This window comes from Pristis pectinata, chromosome 12, assembly GCF_009764475.1.
Source record: "Pristis pectinata isolate sPriPec2 chromosome 12, sPriPec2.1.pri, whole genome shotgun sequence".
NCBI classification, from domain to species: Eukaryota; Metazoa; Chordata; class Chondrichthyes; order Rhinopristiformes; family Pristidae; genus Pristis; species Pristis pectinata.
Genome location: NC_067416.1, coordinates 54,959,066 through 54,982,451, shown reverse-complemented (window position 1 = coordinate 54,982,451; position 23,386 = coordinate 54,959,066). Strand labels below are relative to the sequence as shown.

The following is a 23,386-nucleotide window of genomic DNA, read 5'->3' as shown; positions in this document are numbered from 1 at the left end:
AGCGAAGAGCTTCGCAGAAAAACTAATCACCAGGAAACCGAAGTAATGAAATAAAAACATGGCATGCCGGGAACACCGGCAAGAACCGTGGAGAGAGAAACGCAAAAAAAAAGTTATCAGTAGGTAACCTTGCATCTCACAAACTCATTCAATGATTTGACGGGCGAAGAGCTGATAATGGATTAAAATTAGAACAAAATACAACGTGGTAAAGTGTTTGCCGTCAGTCGAGATGAATTAATCCTATTGGCTTCGAATGGACAGTTCCCAAACATGATAGCATGTGAAGGGACTTAGTAACGCTGGCAGTGGAAGAGGCCGTGGACATACATGTCGTTGTGGGAATGGGAATTGGTATTAAAATGAATGGGTACCAGGAGAGCACTCGCGGCAGGCAGATGGCAGGTGCTTGGCGAAGCAGTCACCTCATCTGCGTCTGGTATCACTGATGCAGAGGAGCCTGCGACGGGAGCACCAGATGCAATAGAAAATACTGCGGTATTCAAACATGAAAGACTGCATCATCTGGATGGGCTGCTTAGAGCCCTGTGTGAAGGTGAGGGAATATGTGCAGAGGCAAATGTTAACATATTGTGCAGTTACAGAGGCAATTGCTTGGAGAGAGAGGGGAATAGGTGGAAGAGTATGAGTGGATGAATCACAAACAGTGTGATCCTTGCGGAATGCGGAGAGTAACAATGAAGACTTGCGGTGTTAGATTTATGCACAAGAGCACTGGAGAGCAAAATGACGGAAAGCATGGTTCATGGTAAGAGGAGGGGAACAGATGCGAATTATTACTGAGAACGTTGACTTATGTTTTCATGGCGTCCAGTTTTAAAATTTACACAATTATATACATAAACGTTATAGCAAAGACATCTCACGCAGTAACAAACTATGCAGACTGAGTGAGAAAAAATTTGTTCATGACATTTTCCACTTCAAATTGCGATATTTTCAGTCACTTAAACTAAGATCTCAAGAGGATGACGAGAGAAATCCACGGGTTCGTAGCTTCGCACGATCATTTGACCTGTGAAGGATGGATGGAGAATGTAGAAGTACCTCAGTGGTCTGCAACATTAATGAATGGGCTTTAATTACAAAATAATCGACGTTTGTCCTTCTTCAATCAGGTGGAAGATTGCGCGAAATAAACTCACCCTCACCAGCGTCAGGGCATCGCCATAGGAAATACTCAGGTCCAGATGCTCTCTCTGTCTTCCTCATTGTCTTCAATTCGGATGTTATCTGCGAAATCTACAACAAAATAGAAAGGGAAATAGATTCGCATTGTTGTCCAGTCCAGGACATAGTTCCTTCCTTGTTTAATCCGGTAGATTAGTGGGATGTGCATTATAATGAAAGTGGTATGGAATACACCGCTTGGGAAGTTTTACGATGTGCTGATAAGACTGCATCTGCAGAGTTTTGACACTCATATACGAGGAATGGTATTGTTACATTGGAATATACTGAGCTATTAGATATTCTTAGTTTATTATTTGGTTTCAATTCCATTCCCCGTCTTCCCTCCCTGTCCAGAGTGGCTTTTTATCCAAGCTGTCAGAACAGCATCAAGAAATTATTAATCAGAAATGACTCATTTGTTAACCAATCGCGTCGCGTTTTGGTGGTATGACACAAGTGTTGCTGGGCAGATTTTGTAGTGATTGGGTCAAATTCGCCATAGCTGGCATGCTCTCCACGAGCAGTGGGTTGGAAGCAGTTCATGAATATCTCTGCACAGAATCCACAGGCGTTTCCGTTCAGTTACATTATGAGCTCCTGCCCGTGCTGGGCTGTAAAATGGTCGACGCCGGTTAGTATATGGTGGAAAGAGATAGAATTGGAGTAAAAGTGAATTCCAGATCATCAAATACATTTAGAAAACAATCAGACACATAACCTGCGTTTAACTGGATCGAGGGAGATAGGAGTAGAGTCTGAAATTGGACGGTCATCAATGAATAAGATGATTGGCGGAGCAGGCTGGATCGGACGATAGTCTTACCCCGCAATGTTTGTAAGGTTTCTTGCCCTTATTCATCTTAGTGAAACTCCATGCATAGATAAGACCAGTCAATCTCCCACTGCTTTCTGGAAGACTACAATGGACACGATGCAAAACAACAGTAATACAGTATTTCATATTACAATATGTAATGAAGGCAGCACTTAGGGCAGTCGAGTGCTCCGTATGCAGTATGCGGGAAGTCAGGGACGGCACACTTGTCCCTGGTGACTACACCTATAAAAGGTACATCCAGCTGCAGCTCCTGACAAACCGACTTAGGGAACTGGAGCTGGAGCTGGATGAACTTCGGAGCATTCGTGAAGCAGAGGCAGAAATATACAGGAGTTTCAGGGAGATAGTCACCAATAAAAATCATGAGGCAGGTAGCTGGGTGAATGTCAAGAGAGGGAAGGGGTTTAGACAGAAAGAGCAGATCACCTATGTGGCCGTTCCCTCCAACAGTAAGAATACCGTTTTGGATACTACTGTTGGGGACGATCTACCAGGGGCAAGTTGTAGTGGTCGCGTCTCTGGCATCGAGTCTGGACCCTCTGCTCAGAAAAGAAAGAGGGAAAAGAAGAAGGCAGTCGTGATAGGGGATTCGATAGTTAAGGGGACAGATTGGAAGTTCTGCTGGAGAGATAGAGAATCCCGGATGGTCTGTTGCCTCCCTGGTGCTAGGATCCGCGATATCTAGGATTGAGTTATCGATATTCCCAGGAGGGAGTGTGACCATCCAGATTTCCTGGCCCAAGTAGGGATTAATGACGTGGATAGTAAGAAGGAGGCCGTCTTGCAAAGACAGTATAGAGGATTAGGTGCAAAATTGAAGGACAGGACATCCAAGGTCGCAATCTCAGGATTGCTACCTGTGCCCCGTGCTAGTTAGGCTAGAATCAGGAAGATAATGCAACTAAATACGTGGCTAAGGAGATGGTGCAGGAGGGAGGGCTTCATGATTCTGGATAATTGGACTTTGTTCCAGGGAAGGTGGGACCTGTTCCGACGGGACGGTTTGCACCTGAACTGGAGGGGGGACTAGCATACTTGCGGGTAGATTTGCTAGTGCTGCTCCGGGGGTTTTAAACTAGAACATCAGGGGGAGGGGAACCAGAGTGTTAGAGTAGATAGTGAAGTGGAGGAGGTTAAAGGTCATGCGAGGACTTCATGTATAGACAGAAATAAAAGGTTTTGCACGTGATAGAAATGTTCTCAGGTGCATCTAATTCAATGCAAGGAGTATTGCAGTTAAGGCAGATGAGTTTAGGATGTGGATTGGCACACGGGATTACTACGTAATTGCTATTAGTGAGACATGGTTGCAGGAGGGGCAGGACAGGCAGCTTAATTATCCAGGGTTCCGATTTTTCAGACGTGATAGAGGAGGAGGGATGAGAGGGGGTGGTGTGGTGTTACTAGTCGGGGAAAATATAAAAGCTGTGCGTAGATAGGACAGCCCGAAGGGCTCGTCAACATAGGTCATATGGCTGGAGCTGAGGAACGAGAAAGGTGTGACAACACGAATAGAGTTGTATTTTAGACCGCTCAATCGTCAGAGACAATTGAAGTAACAAATCTGCAGAGAGATTGCAGACCGATGTAAGAAACAGCAAGTTGTAATAGTAGAAAATTTTAAGTTTCCGCATATTGACTGGGACTCTCACACAGTGAAAGGGCTGGATGAATTTGTCAAATGTGTTCAGGAAAGTTTTCTGTATCAATATATAAAGGTACCAACAAGAGATAATGCAATACTTGATCTCCTATTAGGGAGGCAGTCAGGTCAGGTGACAGAGGTATCTGTATGAAAACATGTTGGGTCCAGTGACCATAATGTCATTACTTTCAAGTTAATTATGGAGAAGAATAGGTCTGTTCCTCGATTTGAGGTTTTAAATTGTAGAAAAACCAATTTTGTCGAAATGAGAAAGGATCTAGGAAGAGTGTATTGGGATAAGTTGGTTTCTAGGAAGGATGTGTTCAGTGAGTGGAAACCCTGCTAAGGCGAAATTTCGAGGGTGCATACTTTGTATGTTCCTGCCAGGATATAAGGCAGAGTTAACAGGGATAGGCAGCCTTGGTTTTCAAGGGATATTGGAGATCTGGTTAGAAAAAGACAGAGATGTTAAACAGGTATCGGCAACTAGGAACAAATGAGGTACTTGAAGAGTATAGAAAATATAAGAAAATACTGAATAAGGAAATCAGGAAGGCAAAAAGAAGGCATGAGGTTGCTCTAGTAGATATCGGGAAGGTAAATCCGAGGGGTTTCTACATGTATATTCAAAGGATCGTAAGGGACAAAATTGGTCCCCTAGAAGATCAGAGTGGTCGGCTATGTGTGGAGCCTAGGGAGATGGGGGATATCTCAAACAGATTTGTTTTTTGCATCAGTATTTACCCAGGACACTGGTACAAGTAAACAAGCAGTAGTGTCATGGAACATACAGAGATTAAAGAGGAAGTGGTGCCTGATGCCTTACAGCGAATAAAGGTAAATAAATCCCTGGGGCCTGACATGATATTTCCTCTGACCTTGAGAGAGACTGGTGTAGAAATTTCAGGGGCCCTGACAGATATATTTAAAATGTCCTTAGCCACGGGTGTGAGGCCGGAGTACTGGAGGGTAGCTCATGTTGTTCCATTGCTTAAGAAAGGCTCAAAAAGTAAACCAGGTAATTGCAGGCCGGTGAGCCTGACATCAGTAGTAGGTAAATTATTGGAAGGTGTTCTGTGAGATCGAGTACACAAGTATTAGGACAGCCAAGGGCTGATTAACGATAGTCAGCATAGCTTTGTGCGTGGTAGATCGTGTTTAACGAATCTTGTGGAGGTTTTCGAGGAGGTTACCGAGAAAGTAGATGAAGGAAAGGCTGTGGATGTTGTCTACATGGACTTTAGTAAGGACATTGACAAGGTCCCACATGGGTGTTTAGTTCAAAACGTTGAGACACTAGGTATCTATGACGACTTTGTAAACTGGATTCGAAATTGGCTGTGCGGGAGAAGACAGAGAGTGGTAGTGGATGATTGTTTCTCAGACTGGAGGCCTGTGACTAGCGGTGTGCCTCAGGGCTCTGTGCTGGGGCCATTGTTGTTTGTTTTCTATATCAATGATCTAGATGATAAAGTAGTAAATTGGGTCAGCAAGTTTGCCGATGACACTAAGATTGGAGGCGTTGTGAAGACTTTCAAAGCTTGCAGGGGGATCTGAACCGACTGGATAAATGGGCCAGAAAATAGAAGATAGAAGTGAATGAAGACAATTGTGAGGTGTTGCTTTTTGGAAGGACAAATCTAGGTAGTACTTACAAAGTAAATGGTAGGGCACTGGGGAGTGCGGAGGAACAACGGGATCTGGGAGTTCAGATACATAATTCCATGAAAGTGGCGTCACAGGTAGTCAGTGTTTGAGAAAAGCTTTGGGTATCCTGGCATTCATAAATCAAGGTATTGAGTATAGCAGTTCCGATGTTATGGTGAGGTTGTATAAGACATTGATGAGGCAAAATATTGAGTATTGTTTGCAGTTCTGGTCACCTAACTATAGGAAGGATATCAGTAGGATTGAAAGAGTGCAGAGATGATTTACTAGAATGTTGCAGGACTTCAGGAGTTGAGTTACAGGGTAAGATTGAACAAGTTAGTACTTTTATTCCGTGGAACGCAGAAGAATAAGGAGACATTTGATAGAGGTTTACAAAATTACTGGGGGTATAGACAGGGTAAATGCGAGTAGGCTCTTTCCACCTAGATTAGGAGAGATAAGTACGAGAGGAAATGGCTTTAGGGTGAAAGGGGAAAGAATTAGGCGGACCATTAGGAGGAACTTCTTCACTCAGAGATTGGTGGGAATGTGGAACGAACTGCCATCTGACGTGGTAAATGCTGGCTCACTCTTAGGTTATAAGAAGAAATGGACAGATACCTCGATGGGAGAGGTCTGGAGGGTTATGGACTGGATGCAGGTCAAAAGGTCTAAAGTTTCGAGAGACTAGAGGGGCTGAATTGCCTGTTTTCTGTGCTGTACTGTTCTATGTTTCTACGGACTGGCTGCATCAAAATGTAGGACAAAATGATGAAGTAATTTTGCAGAGTAGAGCATGACTGATTTTTAAAATAAATGCAGGTCATTGTGATGTTATTCAGCCACTTCTGGTTGGTGCCACAAGTCAGGATTTTACTTCTCTTCATCTTCTTCACAAATATATATATTGTTTTTGAAACATTCACAAATCGAAGGCTGAGAATTTACATTTCACCAGCGATTAAATGCCGTTCTCTGGGTCGGGTTTCAGGTAATTACATACTCACTTCTGAAAGGACTGGGACTGAATTTTATTCACCCCACAGTCTCTTAGGTTTCTTCATTCTACGGAAATTGTTTGTCTTTGGTTATTCAATGAGGATGCATTGTTCCAAAGTTCATGGGAATAGGAAATAATTGCAGGAATTATTTCAACAGAAGAGTGAATGCTGATAGACGAAGAGGGCGAGAGATTCGGAAGTGCAGAATTCATGGTTTGAGCACTATATGTTGGACGGTGGCATTCTCAGATTAATCTATCCCTGGGGTGTGTCCTCACACTGTACTCTCGGGGATCCAGCCAAGCTCCCGGGTATGACCGAGAGCCGTCCAGTTGACAGGGCGAGTCGCTTAATAATTATGTCTAATTTGATAACACTGTCACTTTTTATCTGCTCATTGTAACATTTCTGATTCATGAAGCTTGCTGAGCGCAAATTGCCTGTCGTTGTTCTCATGACCTCATGTTGTATGCAATTCAGTTCCACTTCATTGGCTGTAAACCTGTTGTGCAAAGGCACGATGCAGACAAAAGGAAGTCAACAATGAAGATAATTCATTTTGCTCTCGGAAGGTATTGGTGAAGGAAATGTGTGTTCTCTTGTCTTTGTCCGTGTCGCATTAGGTCCCAACATGCTATAAATTTCTGTGCTCTTCCTCTCACACTCTTATCCTCCGTATCTGCGGTCTGCAATGATCCCGACCACAATGAGACATTGTTTACTATTCTGCGCTCTGCAGTGCTGTGTGCCTACATTCTACACAATGCTAAGGTTTTTGTATAGCATTCAACATGCTCTGTAGCACTGTGGGTCGGATATAAACCATACTGAGGTTTTTGTACGGCCTGCTACATGCTTTGCATCACTGTGCTGTGAGAGGACTCAGCGCACAGTGATACACAGCCGAATCGCTCAAGAGCAGTTTGGTGATGGTTAACCGGCTGATTGTCTGGTCAGTATCGAGAGAATCAGAAAATCGCCCTCCTGCAGCGCTTTCCTTATCCTGCTTTCCCGAAGTGTGCCTCTGGAGCAGGAATTTCGGTGCCTGTCCTGGGAACTGCCGGTACCAGTGTACTGTGTGTGGACAGAAACTGGAATATTTGCAGCTTAAAGTCACGGTTTGGCCAGCAGGAGAAGAATGTTGAGCTGGACTTTGGGATGGCGGGGCAATTGAATCTGCAGGAATTAATAAGGGATATAATTATTACTTTACTCTTGATTGCCGGAGACAGCGTCATACATAGGAATAGATTTCAGTTTTGCACAAGATCGGTTCATGTTAAATATGTGCAATCTTTATTCATTGCCCTGGCCAGTAGTCCAGCGATGTGCTGCGGTGGGGTAATCACTGACAGAACCTGCTGTAGGAAACCTGTTAACATCAAAGGGAAAGTGGAGAAATTTGTGAGTTTATGAAGCACAGATATTAATGCAGAGTAATTCTACTGGAGATTCTAAGTGCTGACACCGAGACCTTGGGCCGAATTACCTTACGCTCTTCTGTGAAATTCTATCATTCATTTTCAAGGTTTGTTTCAATATTTCTCGTTGAATGAGAAACGGTACGAAGATAGTTTTTCAATAATTTATCTTCCCCTTGTGGGTCGGTGATTCCAGAAATCACGCCCTCCTCTGTTGTAGCCCCGTGAATCCAGGATGAAGGAATGGGATTCAATAACGCCAAATGAGCCAAGGGAACACTGAATTTCTGTTGTACCAGGTTATCCCTTTAGCGCAGAATGAGAAACCGCAGGAAAAAATGCTCCCCTCTCTCCAAATTAGCATGATTTCATTTTTGTGGGAAATGTTCGACTCCATTTCTGTTTCTATTCAAATCGCTTCAGTTGTTCAATATTATTTCCAAATCAACATCGCTCATGCTTTTCTGCCTGCGGGTTATACTTAGAACTTCTGCCAGAGGCTATCACTTGTCGCTTGCCTTCAGTCTGTTCAGTTTTCACAAGGTTTCAGACTCACTCACAGCTCAGTATCTCCCCAGTCCATCTCCTTCCACAGTTTGAGAAGAAAAATCTGTTTAATTCTCAGACTGCTGATACCTAGAGATTGTGGACCCATCTGACACAATCACTGCCCAAAACACTCTCTCTCCCATCTATGGTCAATGCGATTGAGCTGTGAACAACTCCGACATCGGTACGTCTTTCAAATCTCCAACAATGTCTGTGGTGAACTCAAAAACTCCCTCCCTTTCTGTGAATTAACGCTTACGACACTTTTCATTCTGTACCCGGTCACTCAGGTGCTCCAGTGTTGATGCTCATTTAAAGAGACGAGGGCATGGCTGGGAAGACCAGCGCTTATTGCCCTTCACCATCTCCCATTCGCACGATCCCGGGACGCCTCACACCTCCTCTCTCTGTAATTACATCTAAATGTTACTCTTTCTGCCAACATGTCCTTTTGACCACATTGCAGAAACTCCTATATAAATTATACCTGTTTCAAATCGAAGCAGATTCATGACACCGAGCCGAACAGTCAATAAAACTGAATATTCCGAGGGACACCGAGAGGCAAGCTGAGGTGTTCAGCTACTTACCGGCTGTGACAGTGACCGTTGACCCAGTTCCATCTTCGTAGTAAGTTTTCCAATAATACACAATGATCCCGCTCTCAGTCTCCCCAGTACAAGAACCGTCCTCATTTCAATCGAATCGATAGCCAGCATCAGACGCTGCCGAATTATTCTTGGGCATTCAGAACAGCAAGCAATATTCCATGCTCCATAATTCCAGGCGGACCGACTTGTTGCCAGTGGGAAGCGGAGTACCAGGTAAAATAACCCGAGGTCACTGGCTGTTGGCCGATTCTCATAAATACGGACAATATGAAATGAAATACCTGAAAGGGGGAAATTGCAATGAAAGTCAGCTGGATTACAGCAGGAAAAGCATCAACCATGTAAGTCGGTTTCCATCCCTGAGAATATATATATTTGACGGTAACAACTTTTTTGTTCGGCTTTCTTACACTGTGACTGTCCCAGTTGTCCACAGTGTTTCACGTCAGCTTCAAATGCCTAGATAATCGGTAAGATGGGGATAAACGCTCAGCGACTGCGGTTCCCGGTCCCAGCGGCTGGAACAGGATACCATCTGTCGGCAGGAATTCGAAAGAGGGATAAATCATTCTCAGTCGCCATTCACTGACACAAGTCTCGGGAAAGACTGCACCATCTGCGCACGCTGAGGAATGCGAAAACCAAATTTGGGAGCTGTAAAAATGCAGTCCCCGTATAACCAGGATCGTGGTGAAGGCGGGGCGAGGCTCGACTGTGAGCTTTACAGTTAGGTTCACTCCGCTGCGTAATCTCTTGGTGGGCAATATGCATGAAGGATTTTTGTAGCGCGGGAAGCCCCGGCTCATCACTGTGTTTCATCCCATTTGTACTCAGCTTGACAGTAATAGGTGGCGCTGTCGTCAACCCGAAGGTCCAGAATTTGCAACGAAAAAGTCATTTCTCCTTTATTAGTCGACGTAACAAATTTTTCCCCGCTGGAGATCCTCTCCCGCTCTGCCGCGGGGCGGGCTTGTTTGAAGAAATGTCCGGTCTGGAAATCATAGCTACCCCAAGAACCAGTCTGGAAACGGCAAGTAATGGTGAGAGACTGACACTCCTTCATGGTCACCGCTGTCGGACTCTGGGTCACCGACTGACTGAAACAGCCTGGCAATTAATCACAGGGAGAGATGACAGCAATTACCGGAGAACTACTGAAAAGGTCTAAAACTCGGAGAGCGGTTGAAATTCGGAATGTTCCCGGTCGGTTTTTCGTTGAACCTGCACAGAATAGGAATGTGTGAATTGTACTCACGGCGTAAACAGAGGAACACGGTGAAAACCAGGAGGATTCCCATCCGTCTGTCTGCGAGGGTAAATGGCATATTTGACGGTGAGCTGGAGCCCATTCCTTGGACTACTCCAACAGACCACTCCTCAGAATGGGCTGGTCACTTCAGCGGATTGTGCTGGTTTCCACTCAGATGTGCCCCGGAGATTCTTGAAGGGCCCCACTGTCTCCGCATCCCTGGAGTGTGTGTTGTGTGAGGAAGTGAGAGGTTTTAAATGGGCCGTTGAAGAGTCTGGTTCTGATTCTGGTCTCCACGCCCGATTTGAAAGACCCTCCCACATTCAACTGTCATGAAATGGGTGGGGGAGTTGTTCTTTTAGCAAAGGCGGCTTCTTCCTTTTCATCTCTTACCAGAGGGTTGGTAAGGTTCCGACGATAACTTATTTGCACTGACTTACTTTCTAATTATTATTCTGCCATCGAGACGGCTTCCTGAGCAGCGCGTCACCAGGGTAAACCTGGCCTCACCTATGAGAGATATTCCCTCTGTCCTGTCCATCCTCACTCTCTTTTAAAGTAAAATCTAACTTGTTTTCTCATTTTTCAATTCTGATAGTCTTCGACTTGAAACGTTACCTGTGTTTCTCTTTCCAGGGATGTTGTCTGACCTGAAACTGATTTGCAGCAGGTTTCTGTCTTTTTTTTCAGATTTTCGACATGTGCATTTTTTTTATTTTCTGTTCACCGAATAGAAACAGATTCAATATGTTGAGAAACTATTAATGTGGATATTTTCCAACGCTCCGTCTTTCAACATTTGGTGTAACATTCGAGTCGAATTTCCCTTCCAGAGGTCAAACAGCTCACATAAGTTGTGTGATCTCTCTTTCCGTCTCTGCCCGTCTTTCCCTATGCAATATTTTCTCCTGTCACGCATCGTATTAAAAAGGAGAGCAGAATCGATGGTGACAATGTGTTAAGTGAAGAATATTTGGGAACTGAATGCACGCATCGCGCAGAGCCGGGAGATTTTTAACGGTTCAAAGCTCCATCGTCGTTATCAAGGGTTTGCAAAGGTGGACCAGAAAACATCGTTATGACATAATTCTCACAGCATTACAATCTGTGGTTCGATCTCCACAGTGAAGGCAGGAAAATGGAGGCAACGTTAAGAATTCAAAACACAGATTTTGATTGCTACTTGATTGGCAATTGGGCAGAAAATATACAGAAAGACAAGAAAGAGAATTTCTACCAAATATGAGCCATGTGCCCTGTCATTGTCGGCCCGCCTCTCTTTACTGTCACCTTAGGAATAACGCCGTCCCTCTGGGGCTGAACACTTGGTCCGACTCAGGTCACTGAGAGGTTCCTGCTCGGACTCCATCCAGTGTTTCGGGGACGAAGTGGTGCTCGTAATTCCCACGGTGCAGAAACAAACGTCACCGCCGGTCATACCGGACTACAGGGATCTGCCAATAAACCAGAAAATGCCTGGATATACTCACGAGGTACGACAGATTCGGTGGACACGGAAACAGAGTGAACGTTTCAGGTCGATGTCCTTAGTCAAAACTGGGAAAGAAAAACATATGTTGGAATTAACTACTATAGGCAGTGCGGGAGGGGGAAGCATAGGACAAGGAGAATGCCTTTGATAGGGTGACGACAACGTTTCCCTCGGGAGGATACGCAGATGAACTTGTCAGGTTGAATGAGATCGAGTCACTTAACCCGGGGTCAGATCCCTGACTGGGATGTTGGCAATAAACATCCGTGTTATTTATCATTTACCTGGAAGTTGGGACAACCATGAACTCCAATTGATGAGCTTAGTGAAACTCTCACCCAGCAACTTCCCTCAGGCAATATCCTTGTGTCCAGACAGCATGCTGCAGAGTCCACCGGTTGATACGAATAGAGCGTCTTAATCTTGCAGCCAGGCATGGAAAGCGCAGAAGGGGTCAAACGTAGAGGCATTCGTCATTCAAACGCTGCACACTATTCTTCCAGAAAAGTCGCCGGCCAATACGTCAATTGAAATGGGCCGGCTCGACGCCATCTAAATGTCGATTGCACGTTTCTCACTTATTGCGGCCGAGCGTCACGGCGTTCATTTGATGAGTGTTCTTGGTGGGATGGGAGCTGGTGGATCTCAATGTCCGACGAAAGCACAGTAACTAAATTTCCATGAAAAAGAGAGAAACCTCACCGAGAATCATCAGATTCTTCAGGGGCGAAATGATCTCATAGAGATGTTGTCGCTTGAGAAACAGTTTGAGGCTTCAGTGGATCTGTGAATTGGGGTCCCTCTGAAACGTGGAGAGGAGATGGGCCGAAGCGCTTGGTTCAGTCTGAATGATTCTGTGAGTGGAATCAAGACAGACTGAGGTTTTTTGTCCGTTTGTTGTGGCTAGAGGCACTGACCGGAGGCCTGGATTTGTCTGTGGTTTGTTGAAAGAACTGACTGAGATTATCACTGAAGGGTTTTACTGGAAGACGTGGCTTCAAGCAGCAGATTCGGGAACAGAAACAACAGTGTGAATTTACCCGACTCTGGGAGTGCCTTTTAATGCAGGGTAACATGATATGGTGGCAATTGGGAAAGTGTCGTCATGCTCCTGTCGATGTTGTCATTTCATAGACGCACGGCCTTGTCCAGTGATGGCACAAACGCCCACCTCTATGCTCATACTAAATGGCGGGTTGACATGCTGTTGTTCCTGCTGCCATGCGTTGTTGAAACACTGACACTGTTTGTCTCTTCACAGCGGCTGCCTGAACTGCTGAGCCTTTGCACATTATCTGTTTCATATCCGAATTCCAGCATCTGCAGCATTTTGAATTTTGCTCACAGTTGAATGTAAACTGCACTTGACTGCACAGGTTTCTGACTCTGTGTGTGTTACGTAGTTCCAAGCCACCGTGTGGGAAATCACGGTTTTAGCTGAATTAGTCATTGTGCATTATGCATTAGCCATATTTTCAATCAGAAAATCACCCTAATGTTCCACCAGTGCGTCAGGTCCGGAATTTGTTCTGGTTACAGTCCACTACATAACATAAGACCTGGTCATTGCTCACACCACACACCTCCCGGTTACATTAGCTGCACATATCCTGATATTCCAGCCGTGACTCCGGAGTAGATGAATCCTTTGCTGATATTAAGAAGTCTGCAGACCATCTCGCAAGGTCACAGTTCATATCAAGCTGAACCCTGTTTCAGCAAATCCAGTCACTCTTAATTTCCCCTAAATATTGAATACTCCTGGCCTGCTTCCTGTTCAATATATATTTGTCTTTACTGATCCAATCATGTACACATTTCTACAGGCCCAATAACACGAAACAAGTGAAATGGTCTCAGGTCACGGTATCTTAACAGCATTAGGACATGTCACTATTCTTATTAAGTGGCCACTATCACACCAGGTCCAGATCCTGTGCATATTATCTGCGTGTTAAAGCTCAAAGAGCTGGAACTGTTAATGTTAAGCTTGGTTCCAGAGAACAAGGCCCGGTCTCAATTCATGATAAAACAGGACTCTCGAGCAATAATTCCATTCTCTGATCATATTACATTGGGATCTGTGATATCGTTGACAGTCACTGTACACATTTCACCTTCGCCCCTAACAACAGGTCCAGCCACTGTTCATACTACACTGAACCCTACAACAAGCCCAGTAAGTTTTCCTCATACGCTGGGCAATCTGAAACTCTGCCAGTGAGTGTTGGTGTTATATTAATCCCAAATATCCTGATCCTGTCGCTGTTTGTATTACACCAGGTCCTATAACACCAAGCCCAGGAACTGTTCATATTACACGGGACATTATGACACGAATAACAGGAACTATTGACAATATTTAGATCCTAAAACACCAGGTGCAGGCGCATTTCAGATTTGACTCGGCTCTGTCACACAAGGTCCAGTTACTGGTCATATTATCTGGGCTCTAGAGCACTATATGCAGTCACAGTTCTTGATAAAGTTGGTTACCTAACAACAGTACCAATCATCATTCAAGATGGACTTGCCCCGGAACACCAGGCCAAGTCACTGATCACATGACACTAGGCCCTAGAACACCAGATCCAATCAGCGTTCGCAACACACTAGACAATATCATATTTTCCCCAGTCTGTGTTGGTGTGACATTAATCCTAAAGCACCTGGCCCCGTCACTCTGCATATTACTCTGTTTTCATGTTATCAAGTTAAGTTACCATTCACATTATTTGGGTCCAAAAACACCATACGCAGTGGCACTTCAAATTACACCAGCACCCAGCACCCATCACTGTTCTTATTACACAGGGCCCTATAACACCAGGCCCAGTCGCTGTTCATGTTAAACTGTGTCGTGTAACCCCAGGGCCAGACACTGTGCATCTCACAGTGGGCGATATAACACCAGCACAGACATTGTTCATATATACTGGGTCGTAAAATACAAGATGCAGGCACTGTTCATGTTATATTTAGATCTATGAAACCATGCCCATACATTGTTCATGGTAGTCTGTCCTCTAACACCAGATCCAGTACCCAATCACTGTTCATATTGTACTGAGCCCTGCAAGAACAGTCTCTGTTGCTGTTCATAATAACCTGGGTTTTATGACACCAAGAACAATATTATCAAATTATCTTGGTGCTAAAACACAAGGCGCAGGTACGCTTCATGTTATACCTTGTACCATGACACCAGGCCCAGTCACTGTTCATTTTAAACTGGGCCGACAAACACTAGGCCCACGGCCCGTACACTGTTTATGTAACACTGGGTCCCATAAAACCAGGCCCAGTCATTGTTCCTGAGACACAATGCACCAATTATTTGTCATTGATGTAATAATTTTTAAGTAGGACTGTCTTGTAAGTACATTCTCATGCCGTTGATACACTTGGATAAAAATTTGTTGAAAGACACTTCTGCTTCGTTTTTTTTCGTGTGCCAATGGATCCTCTGTCTTTATCCTTGTCCAGCCTTGTTACCTGTGTACATTTACGCATACCCTGTATTCCTGCAATTGTTGTATTTTTGAGACGGCCCTTCTTAAATATTTTAACATGAATAATGTCTATCCGCATGTTATTTCATTCAGTGATCCGGCTTTGCTGTTTGTAACGAAATCAGTTTACCGCTTTCGGCGACGGAAGTTGTTTCTGTCATCATTTCAGGAGCTTTATTCATTTTCGTTGACTTTCCTTGAAAGAGTTATCGACTAAATTTCAGTTCTCTTTTTACAATATGTGTAAAAGAATTGTGACGAGTGCTCTGAATGTAGTCCCAGTACATGGACCTAAACGGTCAAAAAAAAGAAAAGCAAAACAAAACTGCACTTGGAGAAATTCTGAAATAAAATAGAACATGCTGACGACTCTCAGCAGGTCAGGCAGCATCAGAAATTACGAAATAAAATAGAACATGCTGACGACTCTCAGCAGGTCAGGAAGCATTAGTGTAAAGAGAAGCTAAATTTAACAACATGCGCGGTTTTTAGCACCACGAGTCTGCATTGGGCCGCCAGTTTAAAGACTGAGGGGCCGGTTGCGGTTCTCCGGGTGGCGAATTTGCAACAATGTTCAGTATGGAACTTGACTTTGTTTCCACAAAACTTTTAACCCGTTTTCCCTGACCGGGAATCCAATCAGAGCAGCAGTGGTTGAAGCGCCGAACCCTGACCACTGGACCTTCAGGCAGACTGCTGAATGAATTGACCGGCCAGTCAAATGAAAACTGTCAAAGTAAATTTCCCCTGAGCAGCCGATCTTCCAGCCAGTGAAGCCGCGCGGCACATGGGCATTTGCTGCCCTCTAGTGGAAGAACTGAACGAGACTTATTGGTGCAGAAATTATACCCTTTTTTTACATAATAGAAAGGAATTGATATTTTCGAGGCACGGACAACGTCGACGATTCAGTTTGAGATCACTGAGAAAACCTAAGGTTTTACGTCAAAATGTGTGCTCGAGATATTCTGTAATTTACTCAGGAACCTCCAACACCTCTACACACAACTCGACTTTGCTCTGAAGAGAAGCGTTCTGTATGATGTTTTCCAAAAACAAATTTTCTTCAGTATTCGGATAAACCTTCCACGTTTACCAGCTCGATGCTGCCATTAAGTTGTTCCACTAGATTATTTCTCCGTCCTGAGACTCATTGTGATAGAACCGGTCAAACCTTCGCCCAGAAACTCCGGCCGCTGTGTGGATCTCTGCTGCCCCCGCCGACGCCGGTTGTTCCCCTGGGTTTGTGCTATTTCCCACCACTTCAATGACTCTCTTTCCGGTAAGGTTCACTCTGTGTTTTATCCCGGCGTGTTCCCTGACATTCTCTGGGATAGCCCTCTGCGGAATCCCTGTCTGTATATTATTGACTCGTGCCCCAGCATGTTCTTTGCATATGCTCTCCGCATTTCCTCAGTAGTTTGTACCCGACAACCTCTGGCCGTCACATCTCTTTGTTTCTCAGAACTTCTTGCAAAATCGTGGATGGTGTGTTTATTATCGAATGTGCCCTCGCCTCTCACTTAATTGCCTGGAGAAAGCGAATGCCACTGATATGTGTAATAACCCGAGGGTGCAGCGTGCGGTTAGAAGAATCAAAATATTAATCCTGCACATGGTGGGCAGTGATCATAACGCGGTGATCCACGGGGAGGGGTAACAGGACATAGTGTTATGACCTGATTGTGTGATTAGAGGCAAGGCTGACGTGCTGGAAATGTGCAACTATATTCTTCCACATTACCAAAACATTGTATTTTACAATGCGTGGACCGGAACATTGAATAACAGAATACTTTATTGGTTCAGCATGGAAACACGTCTTTCGGCTCAACTCTTACACGCCGACTAATGGGCACACTTCAGTATTACCCCAGCACTTAATCCACAGCCTTCTCTGCCTGAGGCATTTAAGTCTTCACCTGCACACTTCTTAAACATCACCCACCCAACTTCAAGCACACTCTCATGTAGTCGTTTCCAAGTACACCCTAGGGATAATAAAGCCCCCTTTATAATCCCTCTGAACCACTTACCCCTTATCCACAATCTATGACCTGTACATTTACCTATCTCTAAGCGACAGAGAAGTTCGGTGAAGTCTACCTTACTTATGCCTCTCATAATTTTATCAACTTCTATCATTATTTTATATGACTCGGTCATGTTCCCTCTTAACATCGTCCGCTCCAGGGAAAAACAGACCAAGCTTCTGCATTATACTTATAATGATGTAGTTAAGGTATAATCCCACTAATACCTTAACTACTCCATTCCAAACAACATCCGGATCAATCTCTTCTGCCGTATTTTGGAGGAAACCGGAGTACTTGGAGAAAACACTCGCAGACACGGTCAGAACGTACAAAATCCTCGCAGACCTCCTTACATCTACGCGAGAGTGCATGAAATATGAAATCAGCTCGCAGGTTCCTTCCATCAAATCTGATTGTACGCAGCTTCCGTTTATACAATCATCTCCTAGTATTCGTTTTGTTCAATTTGTGACGTCAGAATGCGAGGGGTTCCGAAAGAAACCGCGTATTCTTCAAGGGAGAAACGTAAGACAAAAGAATCTCTTGGGCGTTTCGCAGGCCCAAAATATGTGAAGAACAGGGAGAATAGAGAGTTAAATAGGTATCTGCCAGTGCTCAAGCCTCGTAGAAAAAAATAAGAATTGTTTTCTGACCATCAGTGTCTCCCCTATCTGGCTTGAATATGGATACTTCACATAATTTTACAGAGAATCAAAAAACAGAAAACGAGTCCTCGCCCGCACTGGTCTTCAGCGTTTGTCTCAGTTCGGGTATAGGTTCATAATGCCCATCTCATTCGGTGAAAGTGGCCAAGAGTCCTTCGTTTTCTGTGCAGGGAATGTCTGCGCACCTGTCCGGGGGTGGAGACCAGAGGTGCTGTGCAGCAGGTTTCCACTGGTTGATCGCTTCTCAAGCAAGCTCCTGCAACCCTGGCGGCAATGGTTACAGAAACTAATGACGGTGGTCAATGCGTAGGTGTGGGACGGCGGAGATGTTTTCTGGAATCTGGGAGGAGCCAGGAGAGTTCAGTGACGAGGACACACTGGGAAACAATGCGCCGAGATCTGCATTGCGGCTGGCTTTTCTGCACGAGGTTTCATCTGGCTTTCACCACTGTGATCGTCGGTACCCACATTTACACAGCAAATTCGCTCGCCAGCAGCCCCGAGATGAATGGTCAAACTGGCGAATTTTCCCGAGCTGTCGTGTGTTGCAGAGAAAAGAGTCCTCTCAAAATCTGTTTTCTTGTTTGAACCTCTGTTGCCTTCCAACAGAATAAATACGACTTGCGCGTCTGCGTTTTATCGATAACAGATCAGGCCCAAGCATCTCTAAAAGTTGTGTCGAAGGACTGTTTCTCCTTCTCTCTCTGCGGTTGAGAACAGAGGCGGTGTGACAGTGTCTCCATGATTCCGACCTGAAAAACGTCTCCAAATCAGAAATATAATTCAGACCAGTGGAGATAAACCCAGATTATAGTGAATACCAGCAGAAAGTAGAGGAAAGGAAACGGAGATTGATTGACAAGATCATCACCGACATCTCTGGTGCAACCGAGTTCTCCTGCTGGAGGCAGATGCGTTTGCTTTTTATGGGAAGAGAATTCTCATTGATGAGTTCAACAATGACGAAGAGAGGCACGAGTAGGCTCAGAATGGTGCTTCCAGTGTCTGTCATTCTTCACACACCGAAGACACCAGTCGAAGCAGAAATGTGTACGCCCGAGCCACCGGCCTGCTGTGCCACCAATCTGTCCAACAACACATTGCAGGTAAGACCGCCTCGGGTGAAATGACCTCTTCGTCACAACTCAGCGGATTGCGGAAATTGTCAAACCAAAGGTAGTGGGCGGAGTCTCCCCTCAGCTGCATGCGGACCTATTGGAGCAGACTGCATTGTGGTGGGTGGAGTTTTGTTTGTGGCCAAAATATCCTGAACGCTGAACAACTTTAATGAGAGAAAATAAATCAATGCATCAGATTCTGATAAACTGGCAGCTATTGATTATATTAAGCTAGAACTCGCAGTGACATTAGCAGGCGCAAATCCCAAGTTTTATCAGTGCTCTCGAAAACAACCTTAGGTCCTTACCAGCCAAAAACTGAATTCATTTTCGTGTTTAAACTGTCACCGAAAATCATTAATGCACAGAAAAAAATGGCAAAACAATCGTGCAGAAATCGACCAGATCCACCAGAGGGCAGAATATACCCAACAATGATTTGGTTTCAGCGGCCAATGGTTTCGGTCTGGCATCTTGAACTCTGCGGCACCGACTCGATTTCCTGCCTGAATGAGTGGGAAATTATCATGTTTATGAAAATAAATTTGGGACATAAGACAGTCTGCAATTACAGCGGCGCTGCCTCGATGCAAGCAGTCACCTGCTCTTCCGACTTTTGCGCGGGAACCACTTTATGAATTCGAAAAATGCAAAAAAATAAAAGAAATGGGAGTCTCATTTCTGACCTAACATCGTCCACGTCAAGATGATTCGAGGAGAACCAGCAGCAGCTCAAGATCCAAGTGCCCAGGCGTCATAAACTAAATACCGCCATCATTCTTCTGTTGCATGTCCCCTTTTCATTCATATTATACAGCTTTTTCATTGTCTTTCGTTCAAGGTAACTACGATGACTGCAGCTCGTCAGCAGTTGTGGAGGTTGTTTATTTAGGAAGGGATGAACGCAATCACCGCAGATGTCGAGGGGGGGGGGTGCAGATGGCGACAAAATATCGTCTCTATACTGAGATTACCTTTTCTTCCACTATTAACAAGGCAATCTCCTGGAAACCTCACACAATGATGCCTTCTGTTACGTGTATATTGCGGGAGATGATTTCGTGCCGGTCCGACTACATTTGCAGTCCTCTCTATTCATTAGATTTTACTCATATAATGCGAACAACGGTATACAGCGAGTGTTTCTTTCCATTGTATGTTTTATTCGTTGCTGATTAGGAAAGCAGTGCATGGATGAATTTAATAATTAACTTCCAATAAAGTTCAAGGGACTTCTGTTACGCAGTATCACTGAGAACTGAAAGTAGCCAAATAAAATCATCTGGACTTCACTAGAAATTGCAACTCCCTTTCTGAAAATCCAGATATTTAATGCTTCCGACTCTCACCAATCCGGTTAGATAGCTTTTATTTCACTGGGGATACACAAAATACAACGATGCCGATCTTGCAATGGGAAATTTCGGTGACGTTCTTCATGAAATTTGTCCAATTTCGGGCGCGGATGAAGTTAAAGAGTCATCTATTACCTTCAGGTTGGTACATGGCGATCTAAACAGTTGCCTTCTGCAGAAGAGCCTTGACAAACAAGAAACCACAATGTCAGTGAAGCAACAGCACCTGTCTGTCAAAATACGTCCAAAACTGAAGACGAGTTCATACCCTACCAGGCACTCATGACAGAAGAGTTTTCTGGAGAGAATTGCTCTCTCTCTCGCTCGCTCGGTCGTTCGCCGTCTCTCTCTCTCCCTCTCTTTCTCTCTTTCTCTCTCTCTCTTCCTTTATCGCACCCTCGCAATCTCTCTCTCCCTTTCAATTTCACCATACGCACGCACTAACTCACTCACTGAACACACTCAATATCTCCACACACTCTCTCGCTTGGGACCCACTCTCTCCCTCCAAACTACTCCCTCTCTGCGCCTCACACTTACTCTCTGTTCATTTCAGTGTTTTGAGACATACAAAGCAGAAGGACGAAATAACCGCTTGAGGGCGGGGACCAGACGGCGGCCCTTCAGATAGAACCCTTTACTACGCGTGACCTGATGTCGGATATCTTGGTGTGACGAAGACTGTCTATATTTTCGTGATATATTCCTATTCTGTGAGTCCAAGGCAGATCGTGACGTTGTTGGAGAGTTTTTCTATCCGCCAGATCACAGCCGTCTGGCTGCTGCCAGGTCCTAATGCGCAACGTTCACGGACGATTTTAAACTCATCATGTTGAAGGAACAACAGAAACATTGTTAAACAATTTGCTCTTTGCCCGTGTGTGTGTGTGTGTGTGTGTGTGTGTGTGTGTGTGTGTGTGTGTGTGTGCGCCGCTCTCTCTGTTGTTGCACCTTTAAAACAAAATGTGCCAGATTTGCAGGTGCTGGAATGAATCCTTCCAGAAATGTTTATCGATGGAAAACTGGGCATTCACTAAGATTACGAAGGAGGTTCGCTCTTTCTCAACAAAAGAGCATTGTTTCCCACCTGTAATTCTTGAACCACGTCCAGCCCTAAACAGAATGCTCACTTGTCATACAAGCCACGACGTTTTATTCGGGTTGTTTGATTCTCTATACACCGTTTCTTTGCTCACGAGCTGTGGACATCGCTGTCAACGACGGCAGATACTGCCAATCTCAGATATTCCTTGATCTAAGAAATCAGTTTATCGTGAACCACAGATCAGCGCTGTTCTTCCGCTCTGCCGCCTTGAATCGCACGGCTCCAGAGATCAGCGGCGAGTATGGATGTTTGCTGCCCTCTGGCGTAAGTGTTTGACGCGACTTCTGCATTCCGTTCCTTGCAGTATTCACTGCCTCCAGGTTATCCTCCAAATACAGCGCCAAACCTCTCCAACCCCACCCTTACACATTGCACAGCTGATACATTCAGATGTAGGATATATTGTCATGCCACTGAAATATACCGCAGGTTAGATTACAGATTATGAGGTATTTCAACGTTCCCATGTGTGTCTTTTCAAACTACGAGGCCTCTTTTGTGTCACAGATCTTGTCCGCAGATGCACAAGTACCGATGTTAATTTGACGCTGGAGAATCGCTTCGTTTCCCTCCCACTGTCACTTCCGCAGAGACCTGTCTCAGCGAGCCATTATCTTTTCCGGTCCCCAACTCTGGGTGCAGCTGCAATGCATATGCAATTTCCGCCCTTTCAATCTACTTAATTCTCCAATCTCCAATCTATTTAATTCTGCGGCCGCCCCGCCCATCTCTCACATTGATAACTCTCACCATAAGCGCTCTAGCCGGCCTTTGTCTGTGTGAGATTGTTGCAGCCGCTCTCTGGTTGAGATCGACTGTCAACGGGATAGAGATTTCAGAATATCCACATTTCTGCTCCGACTGAGGATTTTTAGGGCCTCAGAGTTACAGAGTCAGGGAGCATCATGTGCAACCGGCTCATCCCGCTCCTCATCTTCATGCTACTTATCGGTAAGGAATTTCTTCCAATAAAACAGTGTCTCCCAGTGAATCACGTAACTTCGACTACTATTGATGCAGTGTTCATGGTTATGTTGTTTGAGGAAATTATATTGATGCTGACAATGTTATTATTTTATATTAGATTGGAGTCTTCAAGATGCAGTGGTACAGTCCGAAGCTGAAATGATTTTTGAAGAGGCAAGTAATGTCACGTTATACTGCGTGTTCAAAACAAGCAGAGCAAACCCGGATGTTTATTGGTACAGACAGCACCAGGGACACACTCTTCAGTACCTTCTTAAGGTTATTGGAAAGAGCCTATTCAGAGACAAAGACATCACTGATCGATTCTCTGCCACGTTCAATAAAACTGGCAAGATTGCTGATCTAACGATCCGCGAGGCCGTGTTCTCCGACTCCGCCCTGTACCTCTGTGCTATGAACCCCACACTGCTGCAGAAATGCGGCGGACTCGAACAAGAACCCAGACTCAGTCATCCCACGAGTCCTCGCTAGAGGGCGCTTATACGCAAAGAAGAGAAAAACGGCAGAAGGTGGAACAGTTGGAAGCCGATCGATGTTCGTAAAGTAATGTGCATCAATGATGGAAAATGCAAAAGGTTGCTTTAGAGATGTGACTTGTGTTAAGACTAGTCTAATATCCACCGTATAGGTAGTTTGATTTCCAACTGAACCAGCTGCCTGAAAAATTATTTGCATCCATCTGGTACTCTCTGCGGATTTTAGTAATCGAACATTATTTTCTGTCGCCTTCGCCTTTATCTCAGCAGCTCCTCCGTTTGAAATGGGATGTGGAAGGGTGGGAGCGTCTGTCCCAGGGTTTGATCAATAAAAAAATTCCACGAATATACATTAATGATCCGCACAAACATGACCTCATATGGGCAGCGATCACAATTTGCTGGGCTTCAGTACACATGATTCTCTTAGATAGACGCTAAGGTCTGACGTCCTATGTTGGTTCATTCAAAATAATCAAGAT

The 23,386-nt window shown here is 44.7% G+C and overlaps 1 protein-coding gene across 1 annotated transcript; it reads right to left on the bottom strand.

Annotated features, from left to right (window-relative positions):
* Positions 1-7,190: 7,190 nt before the first annotated feature.
* Positions 7,191-15,344, bottom strand: LOC127576475 (T cell receptor alpha chain MC.7.G5-like). The gene is made up of 5 exons (XM_052026963.1): positions 15,293-15,344; positions 9,740-10,016; positions 9,091-9,119; positions 8,889-8,921; positions 7,191-7,504 (listed from the first exon to the last, which is right to left on the bottom strand). Exons 1-5 carry the CDS (start codon positions 15,342-15,344, stop codon positions 7,191-7,193), a joined length of 705 nt encoding a protein of 234 aa, XP_051882923.1.
* Between the last annotated feature and the right edge of the window lie 8,042 nt (positions 15,345-23,386).

Excerpts from the sequence above, each read along its gene's own strand:
- LOC127576475 (XM_052026963.1), bottom strand. The coding sequence starts at position 15,344 with ATGAATAAAGCTCCTGAAATGATGACAGAAACAACTTCCGTCGCCGAA. Across the intron at positions 8,922-9,090 it reads TTCCCACTGGCAACAAGTCG|ATGGAACTGGGTCAACGGTC; the intron begins GTCCGCCTGGAA and ends CTTACTACGAAG. Across the intron at positions 7,505-8,888 it reads AACGGTCACTGTCACAGCCG|ATTCAATTGCCCCGCCATCC; the intron begins GTAAGTAGCTGA and ends TAATTCCTGCAG.